This window comes from Meles meles, chromosome 7 (assembly GCF_922984935.1).
Source record: "Meles meles chromosome 7, mMelMel3.1 paternal haplotype, whole genome shotgun sequence".
Taxonomy (NCBI): Eukaryota; Metazoa; Chordata; class Mammalia; order Carnivora; family Mustelidae; genus Meles; species Meles meles.
The window spans coordinates 95668526-95694216 of record NC_060072.1 but is presented as its reverse complement, the minus strand read 5'-3'; the positions used below and the strand labels follow the sequence as shown (position 1 = coordinate 95694216).

The 25691-nt window shown below is 46.5% G+C and overlaps 1 protein-coding gene across 11 annotated transcripts; it reads right to left on the bottom strand.

Moving 5' to 3' along the window:
• Nucleotides 1–168: 168 nt before the first annotated feature.
• On the bottom strand, nucleotides 169–23987 carry METTL7B (methyltransferase like 7B). Of its 11 annotated transcripts, none has more exons than XR_006819656.1 (4): nucleotides 23600–23963; nucleotides 20341–20489; nucleotides 18658–18759; nucleotides 14784–16511 (listed from the first exon to the last, which is right to left on the bottom strand). XR_006819656.1 is itself a non-coding variant. In XM_046012574.1 (2 exons), the coding sequence occupies exons 1-2, from the start codon at nucleotides 2118–2120 to the stop codon at nucleotides 355–357; spliced, it is 735 nt and encodes a 244-aa protein (XP_045868530.1). In that variant the 5' UTR covers nucleotides 2121–4028; the 3' UTR covers nucleotides 169–354. The 11 variants fall into 11 exon arrangements, 1 of the variants encoding a protein (XP_045868530.1); XR_006819654.1 differs by having other exon boundaries at nucleotides 20364–20489; nucleotides 23600–23958; XR_006819659.1 differs by lacking the exon at nucleotides 18658–18759 and having other exon boundaries at nucleotides 14784–16082; nucleotides 16292–16511; nucleotides 23600–23893.
• Nucleotides 23988–25691: the final 1704 nt, after the last annotated feature.

Sequence of the window (25691 nt, the reverse complement as noted above, 5' to 3'; positions counted from 1 at the left end):
CCAGTTCCTGGAGGCACATTGCTATGGTCTCAAAGAGGAAGGGGGCCTTTACTATGGGAACAAGGGAGAGGGACAGGGAACCACCCTAGCAGTGGGTGGGCAAAAATTGGGAGACCCAGTCTAGGAATTTGTCAAGGATATGACAGGATATTGCTTTCCTCTCTGTGGTCAGGTTAGGAATAGAGCTTTTATACTTTGGAAGGAAGGATTAAAATTATACGCCAGGCAGAGATGGGGGAAGGAAGGAGAGGGGCTGGTGAGGGGAATGGCTTCTCTGACTAGATCCCTCTCAGGAGAAGACAGGTTAGCCAGTGGGTGGGATCGCTCTGGCTGGAGGCAGGACTCCAGGAAGGGTTATTTCACAGCCTTTCCCATGATGTGGGGCCCAAGAGGCAACCACTTGATGGGAGGGGGCTGGTGTTCCATTTGGAGTTGAGAGAACTGGGCACTCTCGAGGTCCTTCCAGGTCTCTCTGGTGAGGCAGCAGCCATCCCCAATGTGTTTCCAGGTGGGCTCTAAAACTTGCTGCCACAGAAAGGCCCAGCTTCCACGTGGCTCAGCCACATGCTCCCAGAAAAAAAACACTCCTCCCTGGGAGAGAAGAGAAAGTTAGCGTCACTTCTTTGCTCCAGTCCACAACCTTCCTCCCACCTCACCTCCACCCCACTCTCGGTGAAGTGGGGGTTGCTGGTCCCCAGGTTTATGAAGCATGTTATTCTGCTTCTGACTTTCTCTGTAGGCCCTGGCTCCTCCCCTCCCACTCAAAAGCGCACATGAAGAGCCGCCCCATGGGGGTGACGGGTGAGCCATCTTTAAAGGATGACCGAGGGACAGCCTAGCAGAGGGCAGATGGATGGGGAGCTGGAGAGAGAGGAGCACAGATCTCACTGTAGACTGAGACGCTGTCTTCTGAGACTCAGACGCATACATCCAACCTTATCCTTTGGCCAACATCCTAGGGAAAACTTGCACTTGACTCATGACTAATCTGGGGTTCCTTCCGCCCTTCTCTCCTTGCTGAACCCTCTCTAGGTGATCTCATGCACCCCTGTGCTCTGAATTTACAGCTTGTGACTTCCACATCTTTCTCTGACTTCCAACTGCCTCTATGGCTCTCCTGCCTGCCTGTTTCAGTGGCACCTCAGACCTAGTAAGTCCCAAATAGGTTTCTCTCATTTCAGCAACTGAGACTTCCCTCTACCCTCTCTCTTTCCCTCCACCAGTCACTCATGCCAGAAACCTGGAAACCGTCCTCGACTCCTTTGTATACCCAGCCCCAAATCATATGGATTCCATGGCCTCGAATATCTCTATCCAGAACCCTTTTTTATTTTCCCCATTTCTCCACATCCTGCTTAATCCCTCAGATCTCAATGTAAACATCACTTCCTTAAGAGTCTCTGCCCCTGGGCACCCCCGCAGCTGCTGCGTTAGGTGGCTCTCCTGTGGGCTTCCACAGCACCCTATTAAATACCTCCCCTTGGAGGCCCGGTCATGTTCACTGTTGACCAGCAGGTGGCGGTGGATGGGTGTCTAACATGCCAGCACACCAGAGTCCCCATCCCAGAGCAGCCCTGCGGCTGTTGCTTGCCCCATGCCCATTCCCTTTCCACGCTGCTCACCGGCCTCAGCACTCTGTGGACCTCCTGCAGGACCCTCCTCGGACTCTGCACGGAGCACAGCACCAGGGTGCTGACCACCACATCCATGCAGCCGTCCGCCAGTCCTTTCATGTCCTCTCCAGAAGCCACCACAAACTGTTCATACTGGAGGTGCCGGTTCTCCGCCATGCTCTTGGTCAGGAACTTCTCGAAGTTGGGGTTTGGGTCCAGGCAGGTGACCCTGCAGCCCGCTGGGTAGAACTGGAAGTTGGTCCCAGTGCCGCAGCCCAGCTCCAGCAAGGACACCTTCCCGGAGGCTCCCACAAGCCCCTTTATCTGGACGAAGAGCTGCTGTTTCTTACTCTCCATCTTGTGGTTACACTTGGCTGTCAGTGCGGCCATCAGGTAGGGGAAGCACATTTTGCACAGGGGCTGCCAGCAGCCCAGCAGGGCCAGCAGGTGCAGGGGCAGCGTCAGGAGCAGCACCAGCAGCTGCAGGAGGCGGACCAGGGCGTCCATGACTCGCCAGCTCGGAGCTAAGTTCTGCGGGACACTGGCCTTTTCTCTGTCTCCAGCGCCGCAGATGGGAGCCTCTCCTCCTCCTGGGTTGGGACTTTGTTCCCTGTGTCCTACTTGTCCGCTTTCTCTTTGCCAGGGTACAGTGGGTACATGGAATCCCTCCAGAGGGCATAGGTCCTACAGCCCCATAGTTTTTTGTGGAGTGAAGGGACAGGTGGCATTAGTGCCCTGAGTTCTGGGGCGCTGTGTGTTGAGGGTGGGGGTGTGCTGATCATTTCAGAGAGCAGTGGGAAGGGCAGAAGGGGATAGATCTCAGATTGCAGCTTCGTGAGGGCCAACCCGGGACGGGGCTGACTCATGGGCCTGTGCTGGCCTCATTCTGTCCCCAGGATCTGTTCAGGTTATGCAAGCTGGGAAGTCTGGTTAGGTTCCCCTGGCACACCCCCAGTGTTCTGTAAACTGTAACATGCCTTTGCCCCAGATAGAAGCCAAGCACAGAGGATTCTGGGTAAGGCCAGATTGGTAAGGAGAAGGAGGGAGACTGCAGGTCAAAAGAAAGGCATTTTCTCAGCCGACTGGTGTTTCTTATCACATTCAAGACTGCACTGCCCCAGCAACAGAAGAAAAGAAGGAGAAAAAGACAGCATGCGGAAGAAGAATCAGCAAGCCCGGATCCTGTTAACTTGCCGTGTCTCTTTGGGCAAGTCTTTTTACTTTCTGGGCTCCATTTTCTCAACTGTAAAATGGGGAGATGAAGACAGATTGGATGGATCTTCTGTAGTTTCTAAGGGCTCCTCCTGCTCCTACATTTGTGTGATCTAAGGGGAGTTGCGGGAGGACAGGCAGCAGGTGACCCCAGCTGTCCTCACAGCCCAGGATGGTACTCCCGAGGCTTTGGTCCCAGGCTGCCACTGAGGCAGGGCAGTCTCAGAGCCCAGACTTTGGGGTCACAGGCATCTTAGCAGAAAGTCCCCAAATGATTAAGCTGTGGCTTCTCTTTTGGTGGAAGCCTCCCTCAGAAGCTTGGGGGAAGCTCCCCACAGACAGTTCCACAGGCTGCCCACCAATTGCCTCGTGGCCGAAGGGAATTTTGTATAGAGAAAAGAAAATCAACAGCTTGGCATTATACAAGAAGGAAATGACAGTAGTCTAAAAGCTCATGAGTAGCATTTCCCAGGGCCACTGATGGCCTCTCGGGGAGGACTGAGTTTAAACAAAGTCTCTGGTGGAGAGGGCTACTGTGTCAAAGCCCACTGCGGCGGCCCTCCAGTCAAGCCCACCAGTGGATCTGCTCCGGCCTATGGGGGCCTTAGAGAAGAGGTGTGGGGATAACTATGAGCTATTTCAAGAAAGTGTCTTTTCCCACACAGAGCTGCCCGAGCCAGGGGCAGCCCCCGTGCTGCTGCTCAGGAGAGCAGTTTTGTGACCTCCTACAGTCAGACGCAGCCTTCTCTGGGCTTAGCTTCTGCTGTGACTTTAAGGGAGGCAGCAGTTCTCCCCATAGCAGGGGTACGAGCTCAGGAAGGAAGTGGCAATGATCCAAGCCTGGTCAGAACACGGTGTGGGCACCCAGACGCCTTCTGTAGTAGTGAAGAGAGTCAGGGGAAGCCAGGCCAACTGGGGGCTACCTCTTTCTGGAATGGGTGAGGCGCTCAGTTTAGTGGAGAATGCGGTGAGCTGGAGAGGTGGTGGGAGGTGAAGTCAGAGAGTAGTCGCTCCTGACAGGTTTCTTTTTGCTTGTAAAAAGAATCATTAAATTCTTTCTTGGAAAAGGTAATACGTTCACATGGCACAGAATTTAAGAGGTACAAAGGGGATTACAGAGAAAATTCTCTCTTCCACTTTAGTCTCTCAGTGACTCAGATCTCCTCTCCTGAGGCAATAAACATCACAAAGGCAATTTCTTGGACTCTTTCTGGAGATGGAGATGATCTGCGAAATAGCAAATGACACACCCACCGCACATTTAGATGTGTACACACGTGTGTGTCCACATATTCCTTTCTTTACACAAATGGTAGCACATTGTCCACACTCTTGAATACCTTGCTTTATTGGTTTTAGCCGATACTGCCCAAGGATCTTCCAAAGTAGCTGTTTTTTATTTATTTTTTAAATTTATTTGACAGGGAGATAGAGAGCACAAATAGGCAGAGTGTCAGGCAGAGGGTGAGGGAGAAGCAGACTCTCTGCTGAGCAGGGAGCCCTATGTGGAGCTCGATCCTAGGACTCTGGCCATCACATAACCGACTGAGCCACCCAGGAGCCCCCAAAGTGACTATTTCAATTTACACTTCCCCTAGTAACATTTGGTGTTATGCATCTTTTATCTATCTGTCTATCTACCATCTATTATCTATCATTTAGCTATCTATCTGCCTACCTATCATCTCTACTCATTCACACATTTATATTACTATTGACTCACAGATTTCCTATTTTATTCAATGGGTTGTAGTCTTGATACCCTCTTTAGGTACAGTTTTATTGATGTATAATTATGAACAAGAGAACATACATAGTTACAGTGTATGCTTGATGGATTTTGACATATGAATACATCTGTGAAACTGTTACCACATTCAACACAGTGAACATGTCTACGAACCATGAGCGTTTTCCCAAGTCTCTTTGCAATCCATCCTTCCCTCTTTCATCCCCATCTTCAGGCAACCGCTGGTCTGCTCTGTCATTATAGGTTAGTTTGCATTCTCTAGAATTTTATATAAATAGAATCCTATAGTATGTACTCTTATTGTCTGGCTCCTTCCTTCCTTCCTTCCTTATTTTTTTTTTAAGAGTTTATTTACTTATTTGAGAGAGAGAGCAAGCGAGAGAGCGCACACACAAGCAGGGGAGCAGTAGGCAGAGGGAGAAGAAGGAGGCTCCATCCCATTAAACAATGACTGCCCGTTCCCCCCACCAAAACCACCATTATACTTCGTCTTTATGATTCTGATGGCTCTAAGTACCCCCTATAAACGGAATCATACTGACCTATTTTGCTTAGCCAAACATCCTCAAGGTTACCCATGTTGTAGCATATTGAAGAATTTCTTCCTTTTTAAGGCTGAATAATATTTTGTTATATGCATATACCACATTTTGCTTATCCTTTAATCTATCAGTGGACATGGGTTGCTTTCATGATTTAGTTACCGTGGATAATACTCCTACAGACATGGGTATACAGGGGTACCTGGGTGGCACAGTGGTTAAGTGTTGGACTCTTGGTTTTGGCTCAGACCCTGGTCTTAGGGTTGTAGGATCAAACCCACCTCGGAGTCTGCTTCAGATTCTCTCTGCTCCTCCTGATCATGCTCTCACTCATTTTCTCTAAAATAAATAAATAAATCTTATCCCCCCCTCCACCCCCCCCCCGCCGTAGATGTGCAAATATCTCTTTGAGACCCTGCTTTCAGTTCTTTTGGGTATATTCCTGGAAGTGGAATTGCTGGATTATATCATAATTCTAGGCTTGATTTTTTGAGGAACCACCACACTGTTTTCCACAGCACCCATTAAGAATGACATGGGGTTGGGGCACCTGGTGGCTCCAGTTAAGCATATGCCTTCGGCTCAGGTCATGATCCCAGAGTCTGGGGATGGAGTCCTGCATTGGGCTCCCTGCTCAGCAGGGGGTCTGCTTCTCCCTCTGCTCACTTGTGCTCTCTCTCTTGCAAATAAATAAATAAAATCTTAAAAAATCCTTGTGTTCAAAAAGTAGTTACATTTAAGATGTAACTACTTTTTACTACTACATTTTACTTCTTCCTTTGCAATTCTGATGACTTATTTCTTTTTCTTGCATTGCTTAGGCTAGAATTTCCAGTACTGTGTTAATACAAGTGGTGAAAGCAGGCATTATTTTCTTATCTATCTCAGAGGAAAATTTTTAGTCTATCATAATGGAGTGTGATGTTTGCTCTGGGTATTTATTAGGGTTAGGTGAAATATATTTTAGGTGAACTGACATACTTTTTTGTCTGAAAGTGTTATATTTCCCCAATTGTTCATATCTTCTTTTGTCCTGTTAGTAATATTTCAAAGATATCTTCATGTAGGTACCTAACATTCCTTCCTTCCATCCATCCATCCATCCTTTCTTTCTTTCTTCTTTTTTAAAAAATTTATTTGACAGAGAGAGACACAGTGAGAGAGAGAACAGAAGCAGAGGAAGTGGGAGAGGGAGAAGCAGGTTTCCAGCTGAGCAGGGAGCCCAGTGTGGGGATCAATCCCAGGACCCTGTGATCACGACCTGAGCCAAAGGCAGATGCTCAACAACTGAGCCACCCAGGTGCCCCAGATACCAAACATTTCTTAAGCTTATTTCTAGTTATATTACTTTTTTTAAAACTAATATAAAAGGAAGTCTCTTCTTTACTTCTATCTTCTAACAGGTTTCCATTTGTATATATATCTCATCATTTTTGTTTCTGAATGTTAGTTTTATACCTAGTCATCTTGTTAAATGCTCTTATTGTTTATTCTTTTTATTTGATTCTTTTTTTCAAAGAGATTTATTTATTTTAGAGAGAGAGAGAGAGGGAGAGTGCAAGTGAGGTGAAAGGGCAGAGGGAGAGGGATAGAGAGGGAAAGAAGCAGACTCACTGCTGAGCTGAGCATGGAGCCCCACAAGGAACTCAATCTCAGGACCCAGAGATCAGGACTTGAGCAGAAATCAAGAGTTAGACACTTAACTGACTGAACCACCCAGGCTCCCCTCTTTGGGTTCTCTAAGCATAACATGATCTGTGCCAGTAATAATTATTTACCTCTTCCTTTTCAATTTTTATATCTTTTATTTCCTTCTCTTGCTTAACTGCTTTATCTAATTCCTTAGAGAAATATTAAATAGTAGTATGGGTACTAAATCTTTTTGTTCCTGAAATTAATGGGACTGCTTCACATGCTTTCCCACAGGCTGTATCTATTTTCCTTCAGCTGTTCACCCACCCTTTTATTCTTTGCTCTGTATTGCTGGGGTTAAGAGCCTACATTTACCTGGCTCGCTTGCTTACTGGCTTCTTTGTGAGTTCTGCCAGTAATAAGCACTGCAGGGAGAGCGGACTGTGGGAGGAAGAAGGCGTGTTCGTGCTGCCAGCTGCACCGTGTGGCAACAGTTGGCAGTGGTGGTTCTATAGGAGCAGTGGAGATGGGGTGCTCCCAGATTCCATCTGCCTGAGCCAAAGGCTGCACCTTTTCAGCCACTCCAGCTGTGTGCTCTTCAGCAGATCTAGATAGAACATGTGACATTGTCCTCAGGACACTGGCAGGATTTGTGGGCTCCAGGGAAGTTAGCAGTTTATGATCTCTGGGTATCATCTCTTATTCCTCTTGTCCCCCACTCCACTTCTTAATTTCCTCTGGGGGGGAGGAAATATATATAAAACCAAGGGGGAAAATATATGTGTATGTTTTAAACCAAGGGAAAAACATATATATATTTATGTTTTATATATTTTGTGTATATATATGTTCTCTACATATGTTTTATATATATATTTTATATATTTTAAAGATTTTGTTTTTATTTATTTATTTGAGAGAGCCTGAGAGAGAGTGAAAGAGAGCAGGAGCAGGCGAGGAGAGGGAGAAGCTCAGCAAGGAGCCTGACTTGGCTTGGGATTTGATCCCCAGCACCCTGGGATCATGACCTGAGCTGAAGGCAAATGCTTAACCAGCTGAGCCACCCAGGGGCCCCTCTTTTTTTTTTTTTTTTTAAAGATTTTATTCATTTACTTGACAGACAGAGATCACAAGTAGACAGAGAGGCAGGCAGAGAGAGAGGAAGGGAAGCAGGCTCCATGCTGAGCAGAGAGCCCGACGCGGGGCTTGATCCCAGGACCCTGAGATCATGACCTGAGCTGAAGGCAGAGGCCTTAACCCACTGAGCCACCCAGGCGCCGCCCCTCTTTTTTTTTTTTAAGGGCCCAGCATGGAGCCCAATGTGGGGCTTGAACTCACAACTCTGAGATCAAAACCTGACCTGAGACTCTGAGATCCAGACCTGAGCGGCAATCAAGAGTCAGATGCTTAACTCACTGAGCCACCCAGGGGCCTCACAGCCAAACTTCCGGAGTCATCTGCTCATGTTATCTCAATGTACTCACTTCCCATTCACTCTTCCACCCCCTCCAATCTAACGCCATAATAAAAACTGTTCTTATCTTATTTGAACATTGCCACATCCAATAGCTCTTCCTGTTCTTATCTTATTTGACCTCTTACCAGCCTCAGGAACAGTTGGCTACTACTTCCTTCTTGGAATACTATCTCATTTAAGCTATCTCAAGATCAAGGCCTTCTTGTTTTTATACCCTGGCTGTTCCTCCTCAGACTTCTTTCTTAGGTCTTTCTTATCTACTCAGCTTCTGTATTTTGTTTCTTTAGGTTTAGCCTTAGATCTCCCTCTGTCTACATTATCTCATTAAGTAATTTCATCCATTTTCATGGGTTTAATTATTCACATATTAATCTTTTTAAAGCAGATCTCCCCCTCCCCAGTTTCCTTCAGATTTGCATAAATCCAATTGCCTACTTGACAAATTCCTCAGCATGTGTCCTGAATGTGTCACTTAACACACCCAAAATGATCCTCTTCAAGTCTCTTTTTGCCCATTCTCCTCACCATCTCAATAAATGACACCACGAGCTTCTCAATTGCTTAAGCAAAAACCTAGGACTTATTTTCTCTTTCTCTTCCTTCCTTCACCCCCCTACCCCCTCACCTCTTCATTCTCCTCCTTCTGCTGCTTTCTCTTTTTTTAAACTTTGTATAATGGAAGATTCTGAATACACACAAAAGTTGGCACAGTCATGGGCCCCCCTGTATACATCATCCAGCCCCAGCACAACCATCAAGCCATGGGTAACCCTTTCTCCATCCACATCCTCAACCACTGCCCCCTTCCACCCTGGGTATCATTTTTTTTTTTTTAAATAAAGATTTTTATTTATTTGACAGACAGAGATCACAAGTAGGCAGAGAAGCAGGCAGAGAGAGGAGGAAGCAGGCTCCCCGCGGGGCAGAGAGCCCGATATGGGGCTCGATCCCAGGACTCTGGGATCATGACCTGAGCCGAAGGCAGAGGCTTTAATCCACTGAGCCACCCAGGCATCCCCCTGGGTATCGTTTTGAAGTAAACCCTAGACATGTCATTTCATCTGTAAATATTTTAATACATATCCTTAAAAGATATGTAACAAAAAATATAACCAGAATATTGTCACACCTAAAAAAGTCTAGCATAATTCCTAGGACTCAATTTTTTGAGTTTCTTTTTCCCTTACTCCCTATCCAAGCTCTCCCCAAGTCCTGCCAACTTTATATCCCTCTTTATCTTTAATTCAATCACTGTTAGCATCTTCACTGGCACAGAGCAGGCCACAGCCCTCGTCTGTGTGGCCCATTGCAATAGCCTTGTAACTAGTCTCCCCACTGCCACCCCCTGCTTAAAATCCTTTAGTGAATTCCATCACCATTAGCATAAAATCCAAAATCCTTATGGTGGCCCAAAGCCCTGCAGATCCAGCCTCTGCCCACTTCACCCCGTTCTCCCACACTCACCAAGCTTCAGCTATACAGTTTTTCACTTTCTCACATTCTCACTTTTTTTGCTTCAATGCTTTTGAGCTTGTCATTTCCTTTGCCTACTATGTCTCTTTCTCTGCAGAAGTCCTCTTCTCCCTCCTGCCTACTTAACTTTTACTTACCTTGCAGGTCTTAGACTGAAAGCATCCCTCCCTTTCCCCCATCGAGGCCAAGAACTCTTAGCTCAGTTTGTAATGACTGTTTGTTGCTGTTATTATCTAATTAATATCTGTCAATAAGTTCCATAAGAGCAAGGATTATGTCTTTTTTCCTTATCATCACATATCCAGCCCCTAGCATGGTGCCGGGCAAGTAGTAGGCACTGAAAACGAGACAGATAAACTAAAGGGACTCCATGAAAAGCTGCTTTTTTTTCCTTTTCCTCTTTCTATTCTTGCTAGGACCTATAGCCTAGCCTTCCACCTGCCTTGTAGAACAGGTAATGTGTGTCCTCCCTGTAAAGGTTAAGGAGTTAATGATGTCTTTTGATTCTTGCAGCACAATAGACAACATCTAAGGAGTGATGGGGTGAGGTTGTCAGAAACATTTTCCAAGACCACTGACTCACCAAGATCCCTGGCTGCAGGGCGTAAGTGCCTTGTCTTTTTTCCTAGATGACTGAGAAGACACATCAGGATCATGATCCTCAACAAGAACCCAGGACCCCAAGCAAAGATGAAACTCACTCTCCTTTCCTTTCCCAGTCTCCCAGACACTCTGTGTGTATCTATCTACACTCTCTCTGTGTCTTCAATAAACTACTTTCACTTCCTCTCAGCTTGTATTTGATTTGCATCCTGCATGAAGACAAGCACTTTCTTGGCTGGTCTTGCCTGACCTCTTCCTCCCTCTGGTCCTTGGACCCAGCCAGCCTGCATCAAAAACATGTGTGGTCAATAAACAACAAAGAGTTTTATCACAATTTATAATTGAAAACTTTCTTTCAATAATTTAAAGCCTGCTATTTCCTCTAGTGAATTAATACTACATTGTCAGAAAGCATATTTTCCTCTTCATTGCCTTATATACTCAGCGCCATTTCCAGTGTCGGTCTCAGAGATCATTCAATCCATCATATTTATTAGATGGATGAATAAAAGGTTCATATCACTGAAAAAGGCCCCATTTCATTGAGAAATGTATCATTGAGGATCTTATATGCCAACCTAAGGTGTTTGGAGCTTATTCTATAGGAAATGAGTCATATGGTCTGATGGCTTTGTTGGAAGCATCTCTCTGATGACTGGATTTACAGGAAAAAAGACTGGAGGATGGGATACCAGCTGAGAGATGATTTGCATTGACATCAGCTGTAGAAACATTTTTTCCTAGATATATCTCCTTTGGCAAAGGAAACAAAAGCAAACTTAAATTATCAGGACAACACCAAAATATAAAGCTTTTGCACAGCAGAGGAAACCATTAACAAAACAAAAAGATAACCCACTGAATGGGAGAAGATACTTGCAAGTGATATATCCGATAAGAGGTTAATATCCAAAATACATAAAGAACTTATACAACTCAATGCAATAACCCCCAAATAATCTCGTTAAAAAGGCAAAAGATATGAATAGACATTTTCCCAAAGAAGATATCCAGTTGTCCAAAAGATACATGAAAAGATGCTCAACATCACTCATCATCAGGAAATGCAAATCAAAACCACAATGAGATATTATCTCATGCCTGTCAAATGGCTAAAATAAAAAACCTAAGAAAAAAACAAACGTTGGCGAGGATGCGGAGAAAAACGAATCTTTATGCAATGTTGGTGGGAATGCAAACTGGTGCAGCCACTCTGGAAAACAGTATGGAAGTTCCTCAAAAAAGTAAAAATGGAATTACCATATGATCCAGTAATTCTACTACTGGATATTTACCCAAAGAAAACAGAAACTCTCATTCAAAAGGTAAACGTGCCCCTATGTTTATTGTAGAGTTATTATAATAGCCAAGATGTAGAAGCAACACAAATTTTCAAAGATAGATGAATGGATGAAGAGGCAGTGATAAATAAATAAATAAATAAATAAATCTATAAAATGGAATATTATTCAGCATTAAAATAAGAACGGATCTTGCCTTTTGCAACAGTGTGGATGGGCCTAGAGTGTATAAGTGAAATAAGTCAGAGAACAACAAATACCATATGATTTCACTCATATGGGGAATTTAAGAAATAAAACAGATGAACAAAGATGAAGACAGGCAAACAAAAAACCAGACTCTTAAATACAGAGATGAGACTGATGGTTGTTGGGAATAAGGAGGGGTGAAACAGAGAAAGGGGATTAAGAGTACTCTTATCATGATAAGCATGGAATAATGCACAGAATTGTTGAATCACTATATTGTACACCTGAAACTAATATAACACTGTATTTTAATTACACTGGAATTTAAGAAATAAATAAAAATTAAAAAAAGATAGATGAGGGGCACCTGGGTGGCTCAGTTGTTAAGGTCTGCCTTCAGCTGAGATCATGATCCCTGTGTCCTGGGATTGAGCCCCACACTGGGGCTTGGTGGGAGGCCTGCTTCTCCCTCTCCCACTCCACCTGCTTGTGTTCCCTCTCTAGCTGTCTCCGTCTTTGTCAATTAAGTAAATACATAAAAATCTAAAAAGAGAGAGAGAGAGATGACTTACAATGGTCAGGGGAAAGGATAATGAAAAATGGAGCAATAGTGGGGACAGAGAGGAGATTTATGTAGGAGGTGGTAAGAGTAGCATTTTGTTTTTCATTTACAAAATTTTGGTAAAATATGCAGAATATAAACGTTACCATTTAAATCAATTTTAAGTGTATAGTTAATGGCATTAATTTCACTCCCATTACTGTGCAATCATTGTCACTGTCCATCCCCAGAACTTTTTTTCTTTTAAGATTTTACCCACTTACTTGACACACACACACACACACACACACACACAGATTGAGAGCACAAGCAGCAGGGAGCAGCAGGCAGAGGGAGAGGAAGAAGCAGAATCCCTGCTATGAGGCTCCATCCCAGGACCCCAGGACCATGACCCAAGCTGAAGGCAGATGCTTAACTGACTGAGCCACTCAGGCGTCCCATCCCCAGACCTTTTTGATCTTCCGAACTGAAGCTCCATGCCTATTAAACAATAACTTCTCATGAGCTCTTGGCAACTCACCATTTATCTATATATTTATTTTTAAAAAAGATTTGGTTATTTATTTGAGAGAGACAAAGAGAGCACGAGCAGGGGGAGGGGCAGAGGGAGAGAGACAAGCAGAATCCTCATCGAGTGGAGATCCCCATATGGGCCTCGATCCCAGGATCTTGAGATCATGTCCTGAGCTGAAGACAAATACTCAACTGACTGAGCCACCCAGGTGCCCCAAAGATTTATTTATTTATTTTAGGGGGAGAAGGGTAGGGAGAGTCTTGAGCAGGGCAAAGCATCATGTTGGGCTCAATCTCAGGACCCCGAGATGAGGATCTGAGATGAAACCAAAAATGAAACCAAGAGTCAGACACTTACCTGACTGCATCAACTAGGCACCCTGTAAACATTTATAATTCTTTTTTCTTTTTTTTAAAGATTATTTATTTATTTATTTGACAGAGATCACAAGTAGGCAGAGAGGCAGGCAGAGAGGGAAGGGAGAAGCAGGCTCCCTGCTGAGCAGAGCCCCATGTGGGGCCCAATCCCAGGACCCTGAGATCATGACCTCAGCCAAAGGCAGAGGCTTTAACCCACTGAGTCACCCAGGCACCCCAACATTTATAATTCTTAACAGATTATTCTGAGACTTCTGACTCTGGTCACTAGAGGCAATTTATCAGAATAAGGACTTTTGGGGCATCTAGGTGGCTCAGTGGGTTAAGCCTCTGCCTTGGGCTCAGGTCATGATCTCAGGGTCCTGGGATCAAGCCCCCTATCGGGCTCTCTGCTCAGCAGGGAGCCTGCTTCTCTCTCTGCCTGCCTCTCTGCCTAGTTGTGTTCTCTGTCTGTCAAATAAATAAATAAATAAATAAATAAATCTTAAAAAAAAAAAAAAGAATAAGGACTTTTTTTTTTAAAAAGATGGTGAATTTGGTTTTGGCATGCTGACTTGGAGGTGGTATGTCCCGTGAGGAGTTAAATATGTGATTCTGGAATTTTGAAGAGCATTTTAGGCTAGAGATAAATACTGGAGACCCATTAGGATAGAGGTTGTTTCTGGTCTGGAACTCCAATCCTGCAACTCTTCCTGTCCTTTCTGATTTGGTTGGATACATTGTAATTCCCCCAAGCCAAGTGCCAGGGAGCCATTCTCCCTCCTGTTCTCTCACCCCTGTCCCCATTCAATTCAGCACTAAAGCTTGCTGTGTACTTTCAAATACCTTCTCAACATCCCTTGAATCTGTTTTCCTCTCTCTTATCCCAACTGCCAGTGCTATAAATTCAGGCCCACATCATCTGGTTCCTGGACCATGAAAACAGCTGCCTAGTTTTCAAATCCTTTCTCTACACAGTCTACAAGCATGATTTACCTAAAATACAAACATCACCATGCCATGCCCTTACTAAAAATCTGAATCGTTTCCTCATTGTCATCCATAAGATAAAGTGCAAGCTGCCTACTACAGTAGAAAGGCCTTCTGTGGTCAGCACTGGTGAACGGCTCAGTCTCTTTGAGGCTGTCTCCTTTGCTAATGTGCTTTGACAATCCCAAGTGTGTGTAGTTCCCCTGCTACCCAGCCCTTTCATGCTGGAGCCTCTGCCAGGCGGGGCCCCTACACTCACTTGGCTTACTCCTTCTCTTTGTTAGTTTTATTCCGGCTCTCCTTTGCCCAGAATGGCTTTCCTGTGGACTCACTAATTCTGATACTGTACTGGGCCTCTTTTCCCTCACACTTTATACAGATAATGTTGTTGTACTTACCATAGCGTGCCAAAAATATCTATTTATGTGTCTGTCTCCTTTAAAAGCCCATTGGCTTATTGAGCCCAGGGGCTATGTCTTAATATGTTCCTCTAGTCCCAACACAGTAATAACGTGTTTTGCAGAATGAATGAATGTTGCAGAGGAACCAGATGTAAAAGTAGTGAACAAAACACAGATATAGGACACTTTTTAAGCAAGTTTTTATTTAAATTCCAGTTAGTTAACATATAGTAAATTAGTTTCAGGTGTATAATACAGCGCCTCAGCACTTCCATATAACACCTGGTGCTCATCACAACATACTGCAAACTTTTACGTGAAATTCGAAGCACTAGTGCAGGTCATTAGTGCAAAATATGCATGGGACAGACTCCAAATTCTATGCGCTGGAGGAAACTATGAGGGAACAATTTCTCCTCTTCCCTTGGTGACATTAGGGCTGTTGTTACCGTGAAATATTTTTTTATTTTGCAAAATGGTAATATTTAGTATTCCAGAAACTTTCAACTCAAAGTGTAGCCCCAGACCAACAATATTGGCTTTGCCTAAGTATTTGTTAGAACTGCAGTCTTAGGTCCCACCGCAGACCTCCTGAGTCTAAATCTGCATTTTAATAGGTTCCCTAAGGGACAGGTGGGTCTAGGTAGGGAGAGACGACCCCACTAGGGGATCAGGCTCCCAGAAATCCCAAAAATGTGCAGGTGTGGGAAAACCAGAGATAAAGGAACAAACTGGACCATTCTGCCCTAGGACCGCCCTGCCCTAGGCGTGGGAGGTGGGTGTCTTTTTTATGATAATCACCAGTGACCAACAAAGAATAATCAGACCTTACAAAGGAGGTGGGCCATTGAAGGTGTTATCACTAGTCCTTGCTCAATGGTGTTATCAACAGAGAGGTTAAAAGGATTTAAGGTCCCTGGTTGGCTTTCTATAAAAGACCAATCCCAAAGGCCCTCATTGGGACCCCGTCATAACACCTCTAGCCCTAACACCTCTCGCCCGGAAGAGCTTTTTCTGTATCTTCATTTAATAAACCTCTATTGCTTTACTCACTTTCCTTTGTCCCTGAGATTCATTCTTGGACTCTGTGAGACAAGAACCTAGTTCTCCCGCGTCACCCAGGTCATTCCTCTGTGTATTTAAGTTTGAGAAGCACTATCTTTTAAGAAATCACTTTATTGTCTGAAAAGGGGTCTGAAGCCTCGTGAGCTCAGGTCCTTAGTTCGTCTCACTCCTCCAGGAAGCAGTGCTACGGAGGGCTTGGCTGGCTGGACATTCCAGAGCTTGACCTCAGGGAGGAGTGTGGCAAAGGACCAAAGTAGCAGCTGTTCTCATAGTCAGGTCTAGAGTATGAGCCCCTCACTGGTGGGGTCAAACAGGAGCTGTCTGGGGCCTGCGACTGGGCTTGGGTAAGTAGGACCAAATGGAGTCAAGCCAGGATTAGGCAGGGTGATGTGGCAGAAGGACCTGGATGGAACTGTTGGGGGAGACAATCAGGGGCCTGGTCAGTGAGCAGTGGTCAGGGCCAGAGGATCAGATAAGCCCGTTGCTGGGCTTGGGGCAGGGACTGGGGCTGGGAGCTCAGCTTCAGGAATGGGGTGAGGCACAGGCTTGGAGTAAGGGTCAGAATGTTGAGTGTAAACAACATTCTTGTTAGCCCCAGGCACAAGGTTTACCTTTATAAGGGGTGGCTGTGCTAAGATGTCCTGCTTTCTCTTGCAGTGGACAGACTTTCATCTTCCGTCTCTGGTCATAAGAACAACTCCCAGGGAGCAGGTGGTGGAGGGGCAGAGTGGCTGGGGTCCTCCAGCTCCTCAGTGTGCTCTTCTAATGTCTATATTTGTTGTGTGACTCCTGCATGTACCCTTTTATGTTCAAATGTGATGTTCTGGTATTCTGCAACAAAAATCATGAAAGCCATCAGGTGTTAGAATGCACACTGTGCATTAAAATGCACTGTGATCTGTGTTAAGCATTAACACCTGCCCTTTTCTTCTGTCAGGGAAGAGGGTTGTGGATCAGAATTTGGACCGTGCACCTGACCAGGGAGGGCTGAGCCACAAAGTAGAGATACCAAAGCCTTGGGAAGAAGGCAAGTGTTCCTTAGCTCAGTCCTATTCGGGTTATCATTTTGAAAGAATAGGGTCAAGATCTTAATATCAGGGCAATATTTAAATCTTTAAAGTTTTTAAATATTTAAAACATTTTTAATGTATTTATTTGAGAGAGAGCAAGGGAGCACCTGAGCAGGGGTGAGGGGAGGCAGAGGGAGAGGGAGAGAATCCCAAGCACACTCCCCCTGAGCATGGAGTCAATGTGGGGCTCAATCTCATGACCCGGAGATCATGGCCAGAGTGGAAATCAAGAGTTGGACACCTAACTGACTGAGCCACCTAGGTGCCCCAATATATGCTTTCCTAATACGAAAGTGGATTTTATTGATTTGGGAGAAAAATGAATCCTCACTAGGATGAGGTATTATTGGTTTTTAGGTAAATGGTGAGGAAGTTGGCTACAGCACACAATGTCTACTTTATGAAATCAGAGAAATTGAATCTGGTAAAATCCAGACAGAGGAAAGCTGCTGTTAGCGTTTGGCTAAAACCTGAAGTTTGAACATGGGTAGAGAGAGAGTGGAAGGGGCCACAAGAAATCCTTTTCTCCTGAAGATCTAGGTCTATAAGGACTCTTTTGCTTGTATGATAAAGGGAATTGTTTCTTTAGATAAAGCATCTCTTCTAGTTGTCTTCTGGACTGTTCTGTAGTAGTTCCCTCTTACAGAGCACTATAGCGCTCCATGAGAACATAGGGGGTGATTTTTTTTTCCTCCTGGGGAAGTCCTGAAAGGCAGGAGGACATGACCAGGGCCTGAGGTGAAGCCATGAGTTGGAGAGGATGCACTTCTCCTCAATTCCTTGGGTGTGTGAGAAAGCCCCACCACTTTGAACTGCTGAGCTGTATGTAGGTGGCTCTCCTAGCAAGAGAGAACTTGAAGTTGGTGTATCTAAATTCTCACTCCTGCCCCCCCCCCCCCCCCCCCCGCGAAGCAAAGGACTCCCCAGTAGTCTTATTACTTGGGAAACCAGGAAAACTACAGGGCCTGGCTTCGAATCCACGAGGGGCCTCAAGTACAGTGTTTGCTTTATTGCCAACTAATGTCACATTGTCTTTGCGTTTATTAGCTGTTGTTGGGTCGGTGGCTCCGGGAATGCAGGAGGAACAATAGAAATGACCGCCGGGGCCGCCATCTTCCAACTCCCTCCCCCCTTTTCCTCAGCCCTTGACTCTCCCGCCAAAAGGATGTATGCCCAGGTTACGGCTCCATAGGTAACCCGATACCTATGCAGGAAACAGAAGTATCAGGACCCTCCACCCCATACCCTCTGATCACCAAATACCCTACCATATATGGATGTGAGCCCATGCCATGCCTTGGCCTGATAAAAGAGCCCCGCTGACTCCCTCCGAGTGCGACTTCCCTGACTCCACTTTCCAGAGTCGTGGAACCTCGCCTGAGGGTGCCCACCTCCTCCTGGCGCGACTTTCCTGGCTCCCCTTCTCCTGAGCCCTGAAACTTTGCTGGAGAGTGCCTTTAATAAATCTTGCCTTGTGCCTACCTCACCTGCTGTCGTGTTTATCTCACCTATAAAACCTTACATTTGGTGCCGAAACCCAGGAGGAGATTGAGCCCCCACCCTGGTGGGGAGGCTCTCTCCTCTCCCTAGCCCGACCTGGACCTGCCTTTCTGAAGGCCACTTCTGAAGCCGTGGTGCTCACCTCGTCCTCCCTCTACTCCCCTCTGACTCATCCTCTATGCCAGACTGTCTCCCCTCCGTGGACCTGCAGGTATGGGACATTTCCAGATCTACAGTAGCAACCCACCAGCGAGGACTTAAGCCCATCATCCACCACCTCCGGCAGCAGGGTCTCCTTATCCCCATTAACTCTCCAAGCAACTAGATGTCACCGCCCAGGGATGGCAGCCCTGCCTTGGGGCCCTAGCGGCAGCCACTTCTCTTACAAAAGGGTCCCTCAAACTTACCTTAGGACAGCCCCTCATGGTCTTCTCCCGCCGTCGACTGATGGACTTAGCCACAAATCCTTGGCACAACTCACTCCTTCCTGAATCCAATTCTACCACCTGCTGTTCATAGAAAACCCCTGATGGGCTGGCTGGGAAAACTGGGGATCCGAAATGGTGGATTTTCCCACCAACCCTCTCCAAGATGGCGGACTTTCCTGCCAACTTCACTGCGGCCTCCAAGTCACCGTCAGGAAACTGAAACCTTCCACCTAGGAACTTCCCAATTGGGAACTGCCCATCATGGACTTCCCCTGCCCCATACCCTCTGATCACCATATACCTTGCCATATATGGACTTGAACTTGGCCCGACACACTTCCCCTGCCCCATACTCTCTGATCACCACATAGTGCTCGCTTCGGCAGCACATATACTAAAATCTGATCACCACATACCTTGCCTTATATGGACGCAAGCCTATGCCCCACCTCAACCCCATAAAAGAACCTCACCAACTCCCAGCACGACTTCTCCGACTCATTCTCTCTCTCCGTGAGTCGCAGAACCTTGCCTGAGAGCGCCCACCTCCTCCCTGTGCAACTTTCCTGGCTCCCCTTCTCCCAAGTCCTGAAATTTCACTGGAGAGTGTCTTTAATGAATCTTGCCTTGCGCCTACCTTGCCTGGTGTTGTATTTACCTCACTTGTGAAGCTTTACAACCCCCAGGTCACACTCTCTGTCTCCCCTTGCCTAAATCCCGCCACTCTCTTGCCGATACCTTCGTCTACCCCCACTTCTTCCCATTCCTGCTCTCAACTCCTGGAAGAACTCTTCCTCCCATCCAGGATTTTCGGACCGGCTGCTGCCTGACCCTGATTGCACTCTGTTTGTGGATGGGAGCTCCCTCATAGAGCCAGATGGATGGCGACACGTGGCCTATGCAGTGGTCACCCCGAACGCTGTCATAGAAGCGGCCCCCCTTCCCATTGGGACCACTTCTCAAAAGGCAGAACTCATAGCTCTCACCAGGGCCCTTCACTTATCTGAGGGACAACGGGTCACTATTTATACTGACTCCAAATATGCTTTCCTTATTACTCACACTCGCTCTGTCCTCTAGCGAGAAAGGGGATTTCTCACGACCAAGGGAACCCCCATAGTCAACGGGCCTCTTATTGCCAAACTCCTCGAGGCTCTCAATTACCCTACTGAGGTGGTTATTGTCCATGCCATGGCCATCAGGCCTCCAAGTACCCCATCTCTTTGGGGAACAACAAGGCCGACTCTATTGTCCGACAGATGGCCTTAAACTCCTCTCCAGCCCCTCTCCTGTTTCTCAACACTCCCCACAGTCCCTCGTACACTGATGAGGAGACTCGGGCCCTCAAAACATTAGGTGGCAGTTTGGGTGACAAGGGATGGTATTTTGTCCAGGACAAAATTGCCCTCTGGAACAGCCTAATCCACATCCTCATTACTGACATCCACCAGTCTCTCCACATTGGTCCAAAGGCCCTATACCAATTTCTCCAACCTTTCTTTCACCACCCCCTCCTCCAAAAGACCATTAAGAAGGTACACCAGGCCTGCAGAACCTGTTCTGCAGTCAACGCCCAGGGAGGCCTCCACAGACTGGGACCCACCCACCAGCTCCGAGGGCATCAGCCAGGTGAGGACTGGCAACTTGACTTCACTCACATACCTCAACACGAAACCCTTAGATACCTGCTAACTCTTGTGGACACCTTCACAGGCTGGATCGAGGCATTCCCCACTGCTAGGGAAGCAGCAGACTTGGTCGCCGCGGTTCTCATTGAACACATCATCCCAAGGTTTGGACTCCTTCAAACCCTGCAATCACACAATGGACCAGCCTTCATCTCCAGCATCACACAACAAATCTCCGAGAGCCTCAACATCACCTGGAAACTCCATATCCCCTATCACCCCCAATCCTCGGGTAAGGTCGAGAGGGCCAATGTCCCCTCAAGGAACAACTCACCAAAAGCACTCTTGAAACCCACCTCTTTTGGCCAACCCTTCTCCCACTAGCACTCACCCGCCTTAGGGCCTCTCCTCGAGGCCCATCAGGACTCAGCCCCTTTGAGCTCCTGTATGGCAGGCCCTTCCTACTCAGTCACAACCTGCCTGCCTCTCCTCCACCCCTCCTATCTTATCTGCCCTATCTGACCCTCTTCAGAGCCCTCCTAAGGGCTCATGCAGATGCAACCATCCCCACCCCCAATAGCCCGGGCGGAGACTTCCCCCAGGCCCTAATCCTGGGGACCAAGTTCTCCTACAAGAACTTCACCCAAAGTCCTTACAGCCCAGGTGGACCGGCCCCCTTACTGTTATTCTCACAACTCCCACAGTGGCAAAACTCCTAGGACACCACCCGTGGGTACACATCTCCAATCTAAAACCAGCCCCACCACAGGATGGCTGGACTTCCCAAACCCTGGGGCCCACGCGGTTGCGGATTTCCCACACCACTTCTCCTCACCCTCCTTCTACCCACCCCCCCCCATAGCTGCCCCTCCGGTGACCCTGGGTTCAGGTGGCAATTCTTCCTGGTGAAAACTTGGACCCATGGGGACACCACATGGTTTAGTCAGCTGGTCACCACAGATTGCCAGCCCGGAGGGTGCCAGCCCTAGCGGAAATGGCCGTCCTCTCCACCCCCCTCCTGCGACAGAAAAGGGCTGTGTTTCTTCCCCTGGTTATTGGGGTCTCCTTGGCGTCTTCCCTAGTGGCCACTGGGCTGGGCACTGGGGCCCTAGCTCACTCCATAGATGTTACCCGAGATTTATCTGAACAGTTCCAAACAGCCATGGAGGCCTCAGCCGAGTCCTTGGCATCCCTACAACGACAGGTTACCTCAGTGGCCCAGGTAGCCCTACAGAACCGACGAGCCCTGAACCTGCTCACCGCAGACAAGGGAGGAGCTGTTTAATCCTCAATGAAGAAAGCTGCTATTATATCAACGAATCCGGTATAGTCGAAACCAATATTGGTGCCTTGGCAAAAATCCGCGACTCCCTTCGTGGCCAGCATCTCCCTGAAATAAACCCCTCTCAATGGTGGATTTCCCCCTTGACGACCTGACTCCTTCCGATCCTAAGTCCCCTTATTCTCTTCTGCCTATTAGCACTAATCGTCCCCTGTGTTCTTCGCTTCGTTCAGGATCGCATTCGCCAGGTTTCCAGGGTCACTGTCAACCAACTCCTCCTGCATCCCTATATCTGCCTACCCACATCTGAAGGACCCTATAATGATGCCCCTTCGCCAGCAGGAATTAACCAGATCTGAATCGCTGCCCCTATTACATCAAAAAGGTCGGAATGTTGGGTCGGTGGCTCCAGGAATGCAGGAGGAACAATAGAAATGACCGCTGGGGCCGCCATCTTCCAACCCCCTTCCTACCCCTTCCTCAACCCTTGACTCTCCCGCCAAAAGGATGTATGCCCAGGCCACGGCTCCATAAGTAACCGGATACCTATGCAGGAAACAGAAGTATCAGGACCCTCCACCCCATACCCTCTGATCACCAAATACCCTATCATATATGGATGTGAGCCCATGCCATGCCTTGGCCTGATAAAAGAGCCCCACTGACTCCCTCCGAGTGCGACTTCCCTGACTCCACTTTCCAGAGTCGCGGAACCTCGCCTGAGGGTGCCCACCTCCTCCTGGCGCGACTTTCCTGGCTCCCCTTCTCCTGAGCCCTGAAACTTTGCTGGAGAGTGCCTTTAATAAATCTTGCCTTGTGCCTACCTCACCTGCTGTCGTGTTTATCTCACCTATAAAACCTTACAGTTGTATTCAAAGTTTTGGTTAGTTAAAAATAAGTATCTAGGGGCACCTGGGTGGCTCAGTGGGTTAAAGCCTCTGCCTTCGGCTCAGGTCATGATCCCAGGGTCCTGGGATCGAGCCCCGCGTTGGGCTCTCTGCTCAGCAGGAGCCTGCTTCCTCCTCTCTCTCTGCCTGCCTCTCTGCCTACTTGTGATCTCTTTCTCTCTGTCAAATAAAAAAAAATATTAAAAGTAAGCATCTAAAATATATCGATATTTTAGTAACTCTGTTCTGGCATTTCTTTATTTTTTAATTTACTCAGAGCCTGAAAAAGGAAGAGGACTAGTTTTTTCTCAGTCTTTGAGTGGCCCTGCCTGCCACATCCAGGTTGTAGATAGAATGTGAAGTCAGTTAAGGCAATTGTAGAAAGTTACTCATGGTTCTGTATGTTGTGAAACACTGTGAAAATTATTTCCCCTTGACAACATAGGCACTAAAAACAATGGAAAACCACCAGTGCTAGCTAGTCCTAAGGACTGACTTACTAATATCACAAAAGCTGGTGACTCACTCCTCTATCATCCCAGCAGCTCCAGTCCTGCCCAGCTCCTGAGGCACTCCCTGTCGGCACTGGCCCTGGTCTCCCAACATGGCTATTACACCTCCCACCTCAAAACCATGGTCGTGGGGAAACAGAGGGCTCATCCTGAAGTTTTATGACTCTGGGACCTGGCAAGAGGCAGACTTGAAGTCTCTGAAATCTTTTTGGTTCCATTGTTTCTGCAGGACCAACCTCCTTCTGAGATCCCAGGGAACCATGGAGGAAGTGTGATGAAAATTCAGAGCAGGAGGAAGCCCTTCTGGAATGGTGGAGTAAAGACCTCTGAAAACAAGTTTTTCCATAAAAGCAATAAGAACACTGACAATAATCGTCAAAATCAGGTGTTTCAGAACTCTGGAAATTAAACAAAGGCATAACAACCTAAGGAGCTTTTTTTTTTTTTTAAAATAGCAGAATCTTGCAAGAACAGTGAGTAACTTGCCCTGTTCTTACCCTCTTTCCCCAGTTCCACGTCGGCTTGAAACAAGGCATAACAACCTAAGGAGCATTTTTTTTTTTAAAATAGCAGAATCTTGCAAGAACAGTGAGTAACTTGCCCTGTTCTTACCCTCTTTCCCCAGTTCCACGTCGGCTTGAAACCAGTGGCCTTGGATCCACAGCAACTGCAAAACCCGGACTCGTAGCAGCTACTGGAAGGCCTTGAGCTCCCAGAGGAGCTGTTTTCCAGAGACTTGTTACTATTTGACTTGTCTGAAAGATCTCTGGGAAAGCCCCACTTATCAGGGCTTCTCTTTATTTGCTCAGTTTAGGGCGTTGGTTAGATAATCAGTGGCAATATTTAAAAATTGTTGTTGCTTGATGTGGCAATCCTGTGGGGCAAACAAGAGGCTGGCTAAAATTTTGAAAGGAGGATTTGGGGATGTTAATAGGGGGCATTGAAAATCTGAGGGTCTAGAATGCAGGGTAGCTGTACAGGGCTGCACATCTATCTCCTCTGGCTGACCTAGGGACTCTATTCAAGTAGGAAATGAAGACTAAGTGGGGGTTGTAAACTGCTGGAGAATCAAAGGCGTGCCAAGACACACACCCCCCCCACCTCAGCAAAGCGGGGAGATTTAATGGTCAAAGTACTTAAGAAAATCTGTTTGATCATTAGCTCATTGCTAAGCTAGCCAAGCAGAGAGTTAGGTGGCCACATGAAACAAAGAATATAGACTTTATAGAATTAGTCCGGGAAAGTCACTCAATAAACAACGATAATAAACAGCAACAATAAAAACCCCTAAGGATGTGGGAATCTGATTTTTAGAGCTACCAAAATGTAATTTAAAATGTCCAATTTTCAACAAAAATTATGAAAACATGCAAATAAACAGGAGAGTGTGACCCATCTACAAGAAAAAGAAAAAAAAAATCCATGAATAGGATTGCCAAGGAAGGCCAGATGTTGGGCACATAATATTCTCTTATCATCTTTTTTATTTTTTAAATTATTTTTTAAACAATTTTATTAATTTATTTGTCAGAGAGAGAGCAAGAGAACGAGAGAGCACAAGCTGGGGGAGCAGTAGGCAGAGAGAAAAGCAGGCTGTCCACACTCTCAAAGCCCAGTGCAGGACTCAACCCCGGGACCCTGGGATCGTGACTAGAGTGGAAGGCAGATGCTTAACTGACTGAGCCACCCAGGTGTTCCAAACTTTTTTTTTTTTTTTAAGATTTTATTTATTTATTTGACAGACAGAGATCACAGGTAGGCAGAGAGGCAGCCAGAGAGAGAGAGAGAGAGAGAGGAGGGGAAGCAGGCTCCCTGCTGAGCAGAGAGCCCAATGCGGGGCTCGATCCCAGGACCCTGGGACCATGACCTGGGCCGAAGGCAGAGGCTTTAACCCACTGAGCCACCCAGGTGCCCTGTGTTCCAAACTTTTCTTCTTTTTCTTGACCAGTCGAGCTGAAAGCTTGTCAATTTTGTTGATCTTTTCAAAGACTCAGCTTTTTGTTTTGCTGATTTTCTCTATTTTTAAAAAAATTCCTACTTCATTTATTTCCACTTAATTTTTTTTTAAAGATTTTATTTATTTATTTGACAGACAGAGATCACAAGTAGGCAGAGAGGCAGGCAGAGAGAAAGTGGGAAGCAGGCTTCCTGCTGAGTAGGGTGCTCGATGTGGGGCTCAATCCCAGGACCCTGGGATCATGACCAGAGCCGAAGGCAGAGGCTTAACCCACTGAGCCACCCAGAAGCCCTTCCACTTAATGATTATTATTTCCTTCACTATAGAGTGAATCCTGTTTCCCTGTAAAATGTTCTTCTTTATCTCTAGTAATAAATTCTGTTTTAACCTCTATTTTTGCCTGGTGTTGGTAGAGCCACCTAATGACAAATAGAGGAAGCCAAACCTGGCAGAACTGAAGGCAGAAATAGACAACTGAACAGTAATATCTAGAGACTTCCACACTCCACTTCCAATGATGGATAGAACAACTAGGAGGAAGATCAACTGAGAAATAGAAGGTATGAACAACACTATAAACCAAGCAACAAGTGCTGGATGTGGAGAAATTGGAACCATCGTTTATTGTTGGTGGGAATATAAAAGGGTGAGGTTATTTTGGAAAACTGGCAACTTGTCAAAATATTACACTTACAGCTATCATATAACCCAACAATTTCATTCTTAGGTATATACCCAAGAGAGTTA

Coding starts and splice junctions, on each gene's coding strand:
- METTL7B (XM_046012574.1), bottom strand. CDS start 2,120: ATGGACGCCCTGGTCCGCCTCCTGCAGCTGCTGGTGCTGCTCCTGACG. Junction 592..1,622: donor TCCACAGAGTGCTGAGGCCG/GTGAGCAGCGTG, acceptor CTTCTCTCCCAG/GGAGGAGTGTTTTTTTTCTG.